Source organism: Coptis chinensis, chromosome 9 (genome assembly GCF_015680905.1).
Source record: "Coptis chinensis isolate HL-2020 chromosome 9, ASM1568090v1, whole genome shotgun sequence".
NCBI lineage: Eukaryota > Viridiplantae > Streptophyta > Magnoliopsida > Ranunculales > Ranunculaceae > Coptis > Coptis chinensis.
Window position 1 is genome coordinate 42,809,762 of NC_141464.1, and position 11,579 is coordinate 42,821,340.

The following is an 11,579-nucleotide window of genomic DNA, read 5'->3' on the forward strand; positions in this document are numbered from 1 at the left end:
AGGATTAGTACAAGAAAAACTTGTAGTTTTGCAAGTCATCAAATAATTGATAAAATGTTAGAATCTTAGACAAATATATACCATCCAATTACACTGGTTCCCTCCTAATCCTCATTTTATTCTTTCTCGACTTTTTCATCTCTTTTCTAGTTGTATCTGCTAAAAAATAAAAAGTAAAAATTTCCTAAATCCACCATTTGGTCATTCAAAATCTGTCCACTATCTACTTAAGGCACCATTGATATCCATGCTGCGCTGAGAAGAATGTCCAGCGTCATGTGTGGAAGTTCTGAAGGTGCGGAGGAACACTTCAGCATTCTGAAACTCCTGATCCTGCCTTTTACTGTCCCACTTGTGCTCATCTGCAAGCATCTCTATTACTCTTGGGAGGGCCTGTGTGGCAGCATGGACATCCAGAAAGGCAAGACGCGTTCTTCTTGCAATAAAATCAATTGCATTCTCACAGTACTCGTTCCTAGCACAGTAAGCCACTTCTGCTTCAAGGTAAGGGTACCCATGAACAAGTCTCTTACCTAATTTTTCATCCTGCAATTTGATAACCACAGACTTTGTCACTACACTTGATATCTAGAAAAACAGTGCATTCACGCAACATAGTGGCAAAGAAAACACAGGCAGATACTGTAGGGGCAGTGCCAATGAGATCAGATTCTGCATGCTTTCAGAATTTTCAATTGATATATAGATACAGCATATGGCAAGCTGCTATATGTTCTACAAGGCAAGCTACAAGGCTCAACAATTTGTACTAAGATTTTGAGAATTTCCTTCGATTATTATTTGGGTTCTGAGGGTTAACTAGTATTACCCCCCCACTAGATGAGCCAATTAGGATTTCCCCCCTACTAGATGAGGAAATTAGGGTCTCCCCCCAAGTACGCACAAAAAAAAAGTCAACTTGGGTTGACCGTATTTTTTTTTCTGTGCAATTGGGGGGAGACCCTAATGTCCCATCTAGTTTGGGTGGGTGGGGGTGGGTGGGTGGGTGGGGTGGGGGTGGGGGTAACACTAACTAACCCTTATTATTTTTCTATAATTCTTTCAGCATATGAAAACCTTATATAGTACGTTGAGATGGTACGTATTAACGCTTCTATGATCTAACCTGTGCAATAGTTGCCACATTTTTGGCCATGCTTCCATAGGCACTTGAGAGATGCTTTGCAGTTGTTGTATCCATTGCCTCAGGCACAATTTTTCCACCCTTTGTTTTCTTCATAGGTACATAAGACCGAGCCAGCTGCACAAAATACAAAGGCTCCCAACCATAAGCACCTATCAGTGGAAGATTGGCTGTGGCACAGCTACTCAGAGGGTTAAGCTCTCCATGCTTGATGGCAGCGTCGATCACATCTTCTGCCATGCTGTAAACACAGTGCTTAGTGTGTCCTGAGACTTTAAAGGGGCATACATGTAAAGTTTTTGTCTATCATTCTACCATAGAATAACATTAGGTTAGAGCGTGTTCAGGAATGACAGAGATCTTTTTCAGTTTATAATTAAAAACATAAGTTGTTAGCAAGACCCGAACACACTGTTGCCGGAGGGAGAAGGGAAAACTTAATTTATGTTTGTTCACCGGCCATCTCTAGCTGGCAATATCATAAACCAGCTTGGTGTCATCCTTATCCGATGAAGATTGCAAACTACAGTTTGGGGCACTAGGAATGTACCTGGGTCACCTAGCTCGTTCTTATGCTAATCTCCGTGCAGCCCATTTAGGAGTTTAGGTCAAGTTTATTTTGGGAGTGTGACCTGAATGGAGAGTAGGTAATCTTCACCAAGATTGGTGTAGTACCATGGCTATACACATAAGATAAAGCTAACAGTTGTGGTATGAGTGTGTGTGTGTGTGTGTGTGTGTGGGGGGGGGGGGGGGTGTTACTTTCGGTGTTTAGAAGAGAAATGCTTCTAGACTATAGGTAACTGGCTATGTTGTTAGGAGTAATAACAAGGGATCTGGGATTGTCCCAAACCATTCTTACATCTCCAGAAGCATATAATGCAGTGCAAGTGATTCCCTTAACTAAAATACTGCACATCTCCGCAAACATTTGATGTCAGTGTTGCTTGAATGCCACTTGAAAGGTCCAAAATATATACTTAAAGAGTGATGTAAGTTCTTTTTCATACAGGTCTGAATTGAAGATGGAAGGTCATACGAAAATGATAACTATATTGATTAAAAGGACATACAGAAAAGAAAGATATAGTACCTTCGGTACGTAGTCCATTTTCCACCAGCGATTGTTACCAATCCAGGGCATTCGACATTTACAATATGATCCCTGGAGATGCTAGAAGTATCTTTTGATGAAGGATCAGTGGCCAAAGGACGTATTCCACTCCACGTGGAGAGAATATCAGATCTCTGAACCTGAAATCCAATTAACTTAAGTACCACAAACCTTATCACATATTACCAGTCTTCTGAAACAAGGTAGCTATAATCTAATTAAAATTTTTAACAACAATATCAAGGTAAACACATAGCAGGTGCAGTTGGTAGGTCAAGTACTACTAGTGCCACCTGCCATGTGGTGTCATGTCAGGTACCCATATAATTTAAATATCCCGGCGTTAGGAGCCATAAATCATATCCCCTCCATCACAAACACACAAAATAGAAGAGAATGGCGTCAAGTAAGCTAATGCATTTATATTAACTAAAATGCGCTATCCAGCCTAATAGTAGATACATCTGATTACAAGAAGCTTACTAGAGAAGGAAATGGGTGATCACCTGATTGGGGTAATTTAAAAAAAGTTCAAAGCATCTATCTCATGGTGAGATACTCAAAGTAAGGTGAGTTTGACCATAGTGCATACCTCAATATTTAAGTAGTCACCAATGGCACTCAAGATGAATTCTATCTCCTCTTCACGTGGTTTTGGTAGATCAGTTATGATAGAGCTAGTATCTGTTGTTCCAACCAATGTTTTCCCACCCCATGGTAGCATAAACACCACACGAGCGTCTTTGGTTTTTGGAATAATTAAACCCATATCCTTTGGAGTAAAGTAATCTGGAAGGACCACATGAGCTCCACTGCTGGGACTAATGATGTTTGTAGCACCATTATTTGCCATCTTCCTTAAACTGTCAGAAAAAGGGCCAGCAGCATTTACGACAACCTTTGCATATACATCGAACTCTTCATCTGCAGCATATTTTTGAGTCAGATATATCGGAGTATATGTACATACAGAACGATCAACAAAACATCTACATATACAACAGAAAGACTAGAAGTTTGATGATAACCGACATTTGCTCAAAGTGTCCAAGCAATAACTGCATTTTGGAACTCCTGGTAAAGATGAGTACTCGGCAATAACAGTTTTTAAGTAAAAGCATATTTCAATATAATTACCATATGTACTTACTAATCTACGAAAACCATGCAGCTGGAAATAACACTGACTTCAGAAATGACACAATTGACCAACTCGTTTGTAAGATGATGTGAACGGCATAGTTGAAAATTTAATGTGTTTCTTTTGTTCAGTAAAACAACTCTTTATTACCTTATTGATCATCTATGCATAATATTAGTCTCACAGTTACGAAATTAAAACACTTCCGCTTGGTTGTTTAACTACATTAAAAATATCAAAACCATCACACTGACTCGACTTTACTCAAGGATACAATCATTTATATGAATGGACTTTTTCAGGGATGAACCAAGTAGTACGTACAATCTACTACACAGGAAAAATTGCCTTACATTCAATGAATGCTCAAAATGAGTACTACTGATGTGTCCAAAAACTAAGTAAAGTTTCATCTAAGGTGACAAAAGGTTTTACTACATACCTGTTAAATGGTCTCGTATATGAGCTCCGATTACACGTCCGGAGATCTTATCTTTATGAAGAGAAACCGCTTCAGCATGGTTAAGCACTGAAGCACCAGCTAAAGCCGCAGTGCAAGCTATTGCAACGTTGAGACGTGAATCATCCATCTGTCCATCAAAATAAACAACTGCACCTCTCAACTTCAGACCATTAGATTCTTTAGCAAGAGTAGGAAAATCACGAAGAGCCTTTTTTGCTGGGTAATACCGAGATAGTTGCAAAATCGCAGACCCAGCAACTAGATCATAAGCTTTCAAGCCAGCCCAATAGTACACTACATCAAACCAGCTAAAACAGGGGGTCATAGTTGGCAGAGGATGGCACATGTGTGGAGCGTTTTGAATAACACGATTGCGCTCTTCAAGTGCGTGAAAGACTAACTTAAGCTGACCGTAATCAAGATTGAAGAAAGCCTTCTCCAAGTAACGCACACCTGATTTAGGCACAGGATGATGCGTAAGAAATAATACTCAACATCATAGACACATAGAATATTTCTACAAAGTCAAATAGAAGCAACCTTTTTCTACATGGTTTTGAGAGCTCTGGGTGGTGGAGGTTTTACTTCCTAAATGTCACAGTTAACTTCAGAGACTATGACATAATTAGAACTTAATTATACCAGATAACCAAACTCTATAAAATAATGTTTGAAGAAATTACAAGTATAACAGCCTCTCTTTGTTCAATCTTTCGAGGGTTCTTTGAAGAAAGGCAAACAACAATTCAGAAAAGCACAAAATGTTGCAAATCAATCTCATTGACAATAACGGTTAAGCTACCTAACTACTGCACCTTGAGTTGTGCCTTAATAATTCACTCCCAGCCTTTTCTCTTCCAAACTTGTCACTCAATAAAGTTCGATTTCAAAGTAAAACAATAAAGCATCACAAATGCAATTCAAACCTTCCCTTGAATCACAATATGCAAAACGATGATGCACACATTTCAGGATATAATTCGCCAAAAAACAGAATAAATAACAATTCAGAATAGAAGCCTTTACCTCCATGAAGAAGCTTGGTAGACCTAGAAGAAGACCCAGAAGAAAAATCATCTCTCTCAACAAGACCAACACTCAATCCACGACTAGCAGCATCAAGTGCAACACCAGAACCAGTAGCACCACCTCCAATAACAAGAATATCTAAAGGCTTACTCAAACTACTTCCATTCAACTTAGAAACTTGTTCTAATCTACTCGGCACAATCCCATCCGTCGATAATATCTTCTCTTGTATAGGTACTATCCCAGAAGATTTATCTCTTGCATATATATTACCTTCATTTAACCCAAGTTTCACTGCAAATATTGCAGCTGATGCTTCTAATATAATCCTACAACGCATTGTGAAAATCAAGTACACAATGATAAGTTTTGTAGTGTATGTAAAGTTTATGAGATAAGAAATGAGACAGTTATAATATATAATTTGATCATTGAGAAACGTAACAACAATGTTGAAGCAAGAAGAGTCACAAGTAGTTGGAATAATGACCACACAAGCATGTATAGTATGTATGAAAGGTGGTGATGAGTTTTGTAAAGAGTGAAAATAGGAGAGGTGAACACGGACAACCCGTGAGAAAAAAAAAAGGAGGAGAAATTTAAGGAACCGACGTAAGTTGGTATTTGGTTTTGGAAATAAGAGAGAACAAAAGATAAGAATGGGAAGAACGGGACATATGCTTTGGAGTATGGGAATGTGTAACAGAATGGATGATAGGTGAATAGATCACAAGGGTGGCAGACCAGAAACAAACAAACCTCCTGCTTTCTATCTCTACCGGGAAAACCGTTTGAATTCATTTGTTAGGACTTGGAAAGCTGTACTGTTAAAGTACGTAAGTCTTAGCTAGAGAGTTGCACCATGGCAACTAGTTTAAGACCCTTTTTTGGCCATACAATCAACAAAAATAAAGTCAAATAGTCGCGTGATATGTTTGATCGAGGTTGTATCTATTTCATAGTAAACTTTGCGACTGTTTTTTAAGGTAAATTGGAAGCCATGCAGAGCTACATATAAATATATATAATAATTTCACCACTGGTGAATCATTTGCTTTGGAGTTTGGAAGAAACTAGATTCCCATATTCTTTACTCAGATTTTAATGATTAATTTTCTTTATCATTCTGCAAGGAACTCCCAAAGTCAAGAGAGTATAAATTTTCATTGTTGTATCATATAATGAGCATGAGAAGATGAAGCTCAACCTATCAATTGATTAAAAGGTCAATATTGCTGAATTTGAAATGCGGAGGAAAAGAGTAGAGAACTGCTCAACTACCATCCTGAAAATTTCATGTGGCTCAGTGCGAATAGATACCTGAACCAGAAGATTTGACAGGCATTCATGGAAATACTTCCCATTTCAGACGGACTAGTCTTTGGGACCTGAGTTTTTATGGATGACGAATTGACGATGCTGCTGCTAGAAATAAGATGCATGTCCCTTCTTCAGAAACCAAATAACATGCATATAGAGTATCAACCTAAACTTGCCTGAAGCTAGGCATATGATGGCCTTCTAGTTGATCACCCTAGGATTTGATCTACATATATATGAGCGGTATAAAATGTTAACAGCAAGCCTAGCATAGGCATTCAGCTAGAGTACAAGAAACTTTCTTTTTCTACTATTTGGGAGTTTTCTTTTAATCTGAACTGAAACAGTAATCTAGGGCCAGGTAAGAAAGTGCACCCTGAACCATGGCGAGATGGTGCTGTTCCAGTAGATTGTCAAAACAAAAAGCTCAGTTCAGCTGACTAGCAGACGCTCAAGCAGCTTTCCTGTGTGCTGGAAATTTGAAATAGCAGAAAATGCAAGCCACATAGGACTGATCTATTATCCCAATTAAACACGAGATCTGACTACTAGTTCTGCCCCTAATCCGTAATTTTGACATGTAACAATTCAGACTAACGAATTCGTCGGCATGTTATCTAAGGTTCACAAACAGTGATGCCTAGAGAATGCCATTAATTTCATTACGACCATGTAAAGAGAGTAGGTGCCTTTAAACTGCCATTAGTTGAATGTAACTTGGTGACAGCACTGTTGGGTCAGAATGAAACAATGCTCAAATTTTCATTTAGATATCATTGGGAGGTCTTTTCTGCATTTTCTGCTTCTACTGATGTTCGTAAACTTTTGATTGCTGAAAAGTGAAAACTAAAAACTTTCCAGAATTATAGAGCAGTGAGAAGTAATATAGCTCTAAAAGAAAGTGTTAAGCGTGGACCACTAGACCTAAAAAAACAAAAAAGATAAGACAAAAAGTAAAAACAGATGCCCAAACAGTTTGTGATAATGACACTCAAGGAAATACATTTTAGGGTACATTTTAAAAGAATTACAAGAACCTACAAGGAATCAAAAAAAACAAATGGTTATGAACAGAATCTGAAGACATTACAATTTAATAAAGATGCTAACAGAATACAAAACTTTATTGCAAAATTATATTGCCAGTATCTGACATGTGTAATGTGTATTTATAACTGTTTAGAGTGCCCACCCCTCCCTTCAGCCGTAATCCAAAATTCAGGAAACATGGGTATGAAGCAGGAGGTGGTGGTCTTATAATTTTACTAAATATTTCTATGACTTTGACAGCTAGAAACTTCTACATTCGATCTCAGATATACAAGATGATAGAGCTTCTCTTACTTGAAGATTATTAGTATCCATAGAGACTGCATCTTCAAGAAGGCTTTTTGCCTGATGCAGAAGCCTCATCTTCTCCTTAGGTTTGCTTGGCCGCAGGCGTGATCTTTGTTGCAATATCACACCCCATCTGAACAAAGCTGTTTTACACCACAATGTAAAACGAGCATGTCAAAATTACTTTTCATAAAGATGCCAATTTCTTCAAATGGGCATATTGAATGAAACAAGCGCATACAGAAAAAAAATGAACCAAGCAATTTTAAATTAAGATGATAGAAGTATCTAGCGAAAACCCTTCATATGAGCAACACTAGCTAACCAGGTGCTAATATGTTACAGGGAGTAAGAGAATTATACCATCAGGTGCATATGCTTTGTTTGTTGACATCATTGCATTAAATTTGTCAATTGCTGCCAAGTAGACCCTATCAGCATCAGACGCTGCTTCCTGAGTATGAAACAAATCGCTAATAACTTTCAGTAAATGTAAATAAATATATTAAAGTGGAATTGATAACTCCGGTATCAAGTTTCTCATACCTAGACTGAAATAAACAGGTCATATATTTTGACTGCAATTATAATTCCAAATCCTCCAATGAACAGTAAATCAAATACTGCCAAATGGTCCAATAAAAAGTCTGTTGAATGGATAGTTGGTGTCACCTGGTATGTGTAACTACTATTCAATTAGTTGTGGAGTACGGATCATCAAGATCTGAGGTTATCGTGTCCATCTCATGACACATCAGAATACTACATGTCAAGGTGGGCTTTCCACTGTAGTGTAGTTTACACATCTAGGGAGGCCCATTTTCAAAAAAATTAGTTGGGACTTGGGAGGGGGAATTAGGGTAGCACAAGTGCAGTACATCGTACACTTCTTAAAATTATGTTCCTCACTTCTTTTGTTGCATCTTAGATGAACTAACTTAAAACAGAAAATAAAACATTATTATGAAAATTTTAAATGATAATTATGGTCTATACTTTCCAAAACAAACACTGGTGATATTCCCCGATTGATAAATCTTCACATAGAATCTAAAACAGAATTACTATATGAAACAGTAAATAAGTAAAATAATTGTGCTCATATTGCAGATCATTCTTATGACCACCAAATCAATTCACTTGTGCACAGCATTTGACAGTATGATTTCAGAAAATTTGTACTTTGAGTTGCGTTCTACGGATGAAACACGCATGGACATTCATGTACACGCCTTTTTCAGTTTAAAAATGTAGTGTTTGACATGGTTACGGCTTCCATTTTAATGTACACAAGCAACAGACTACATAAATGCATACCGATTAGTATCTATTTAAGGTACTTGTAAATGCACATCTTTCAGCAAACGGCACTGAAGTGACAACCGAGATTATAGGGCAATGGCGTATTGACAACATGTCCAAGTGGATACAAAATAACATATGTTTTAGGTTTCAAGAAAGTACTGTACCACTTAAATGCTTGTGTATCAATGGTATCATGCTAATTGGTGTATAACATTATGAGAAAGAGTAATTAACAAATATGTTTTTGGACTAGGAAAGTTGTCCATCATTGACGATGATAAAGAAACTCACCGGTCCGACATCCGCAATCAACTGAGCGCGGTAGGAAAGAGCAAGGCCCCAATTATATAAGGCTCTAACATCACTCCCATCTATCGATAAGGCCACTCTGTACCTTCTTCCTGCCTCAACCAGGAGTTCTTCACATTCTTCACACACATCAACAAGAATTGATGCAACTCTATCTCTGCTCATATTTTCCTCATTTATACTCTTGAGTGCTAACCGACTTTTATGCCTTGATAGTGAGTCACCTCTTGAAAGGAAGGTTCTCAGCTCACGACTCATCCTTAATTTGAGTTCCCCGTGAAGAAGGAAAGCATTTCCTAATTGGCCTACAGCTAGTAAGCTCATTGGCTTCAAGGCTGTTGCTCTAGAGAGCAAACTAGCAGACTTGTATAGTATCACTTCTGCCCTGTCTTCATCAACTTCATCCTTTAAACACACCCTGGCTTCTTTGAGAAGGTCGGTAGCCTCTGTCAAATGTTTATTGAACATAATATCTTCTGAAACCACTGATGATGATGATGCAGAATCCTCTTCTAAATCACAGGCAGTTCGTTGGTTATCTGAGTTGTGTGCATCGTCTGATACCTCTCTCCTTTCTGTAACATCAAATTTGTACCGTCCAATTTCACCTTTTTCCCTGTAAGAGTGCACATGATATCCATTGGATGCCCCGACTATTTCCTCTTGCTGCAAGGCCTTCGACTCCATTGTAAATGACCTCATATCAGCTTCAGTAGATCTCCTATCAACACCAGGATCCAATGGATCGTACAAATTATCACGGTTAATAAACATTTCCTTCCCATTCTGACGTCCTATCTCCATGATGTTTCCATTATTGTTCACGAATTGTGAACTATAGTTATGACGACTAAACACTTCATCCCTACTAAGTGTCCGTAGATCATTAACCTTCATGGAAGAATTCCCATTCACCATTTCTTGAATTACTTGTGCTTTTCTGTCTCCATTAACTGAAGTTTGAGCTAAATCCTGGCTGAAAGCTCGATTGTTAAAGTCCATCATTGTATTTCCTTTTTTACTATTAACCTCAGAAATCTTCACTTCTTCATTCCTTCCAACCAAAACATCATTACCAGATGGATTATTCACCCCTTTGAAATTCAATGGTTCAACCGTTTCTTTCTTGACAATATCTTTAACTTTACTAGGTTTTGCTACACTTCCATTTTCTTGAAACATCCCTACAATAAACTGAAAAATATCCGAACTGCTAGCACCTACCTCTCTTTTCTTCCTACTAGACTTCTGATTCAAATTCCTCTCAACTTGCCCATGATCAACCGACTCTCCGTTACACTCAACTGTAATATCATTTACCAAAGCCTCGACTACATTTTTCGCTTGCAGGATATCTAAGTTTATATTCTTTACAACATTACAATAACTTTCAAACTCACCAACTTGTACTACATTATCCAATTCCAAACCAATTTTCATATCTTTCTCCAATTTAACTACCTTACCATCAAGCTCACTAAACAATTCCACTAACTTCCTCATCTTCTCATCTTTAAAACCTTTCTTATTACTACCATTCCTACTTAATTCCTTCACACCGCCTTGACGAAAAAAGCCCAACGAAAAACCAAAAGCAAAAACTAAAACAGAAGCTGGAAAAACCAAAATAGAAGACACCCTAACTCTAGAAATGGCTAAAGCTGAAAAAAATCCTAATACAAACATAAAAACATGTTTTTTATCATTAATTCCAATAGAAACCAAGAAACTCTGTAACTCATCAAACTTACTAGTGTAATTTAAGTCTTCAATTAACTTTAAATCTTCCCACCCGCCATAATTTAATGAATTTGAAGTACTAATAGTGCAAAAAGATTGTTTTTTCGGATGTTTTTTGAGAAAAAAGTGTGGGAATAAAGAAGGTGGTTTGTGAAAATTTGATTTGAAGAAAAGGTTTGAATGGTGGAGGAGAAATTTATCAGAGGTTAAAATTTCCATTGAGAAAGTTTTTGAGTTTGGGAAGAAAGAGCTTCTTTTCTGTTACATTTGCTAGCTCGAGTGGAACTACTAGTTGCACCCCCACCGTTTATACTGTTATTATTACACCCCACCTTTTTTTATAACTCACCCCTAGCAGTCATGGAGAAAATATATGTTTTGAAGTGTTCAAGGGTATATGTATCTGGGGCATCAGAGGCTCAGGAGTCTCTTGTGGAGAAACATAACTAGGTTAATCGACCATATGAGTATTGGACTAGGGTGTTTTCCAATGTAAACCAATGTCAGTCAAGTAATGAGTCGCAATAGTAGGTCGGAAAAGTAGCTACGACCTTCCCTTCGGTTGTCTTTACCCTTAAAAATGAGAAAAAATCACAAAACCGTTCAAGAGGTTTTATGAAAGTGCTATAGGCCGGATACATTATTGCTTTTTTTAAGATTATTTGAACATATGATC

The 11,579-nt window shown here is 37.6% G+C and overlaps 2 protein-coding genes across 3 annotated transcripts; both read right to left on the reverse strand.

Moving 5' to 3' along the window:
• Nucleotides 1-26: 26 nt before the first annotated feature.
• On the reverse strand, nt 27-7,181 carry LOC147476148 (glycerol-3-phosphate dehydrogenase SDP6, mitochondrial-like). Of its 2 annotated transcripts, none has more exons than XM_086582894.1 (6): nt 4,889-7,181; nt 3,842-4,315; nt 2,851-3,176; nt 2,238-2,398; nt 1,127-1,385; nt 27-546 (listed from the first exon to the last, which is right to left on the reverse strand). In XM_086582894.1, the coding sequence occupies exons 1-6, from the start codon at nt 5,229-5,231 to the stop codon at nt 220-222; spliced, it is 1,890 nt and encodes a 629-aa protein (XP_086439020.1). In that variant the 5' UTR covers nt 5,232-7,181; the 3' UTR covers nt 27-219. The 2 variants fall into 2 exon arrangements, with proteins under 2 accessions (XP_086439020.1, XP_086439018.1); XM_086582892.1 differs by having other exon boundaries at nt 2,851-3,182.
• Nucleotides 7,182-7,317: 136 nt separating this feature from the next.
• LOC147476149 (uncharacterized) lies at nt 7,318-11,226 on the reverse strand. The gene is made up of 3 exons (XM_086582891.1): nt 9,146-11,226; nt 7,913-8,003; nt 7,318-7,692 (listed from the first exon to the last, which is right to left on the reverse strand). The coding sequence occupies exons 1-3, from the start codon at nt 11,120-11,122 to the stop codon at nt 7,502-7,504; spliced, it is 2,259 nt and encodes a 752-aa protein (XP_086439017.1). The 5' UTR covers nt 11,123-11,226; the 3' UTR covers nt 7,318-7,501.
• Between the last annotated feature and the right edge of the window lie 353 nt (nt 11,227-11,579).

Excerpts from the sequence above, each read along its gene's own strand:
- LOC147476148 (XM_086582892.1), bottom strand. The coding sequence starts at position 5,231 with ATGCGTTGTAGGATTATATTAGAAGCATCAGCTGCAATATTTGCAGTG. Across the intron at positions 3,183-3,841 it reads TATACGAGACCATTTAACAG|ATGAAGAGTTCGATGTATAT; the intron begins GTATGTAGTAAA and ends AATATGCTGCAG. Across the intron at positions 547-1,126 it reads ATGTGGCAACTATTGCACAG|GATGAAAAATTAGGTAAGAG; the intron begins GTTAGATCATAG and ends ATCAAATTGCAG.
- LOC147476149 (XM_086582891.1), bottom strand. The coding sequence starts at position 11,122 with ATGGAAATTTTAACCTCTGATAAATTTCTCCTCCACCATTCAAACCTT. Across the intron at positions 8,004-9,145 it reads TGATTGCGGATGTCGGACCG|GAAGCAGCGTCTGATGCTGA; the intron begins GTGAGTTTCTTT and ends TTTCATACTCAG. Across the intron at positions 7,693-7,912 it reads CAAAGCATATGCACCTGATG|CTTTGTTCAGATGGGGTGTG; the intron begins GTATAATTCTCT and ends GGTGTAAAACAG.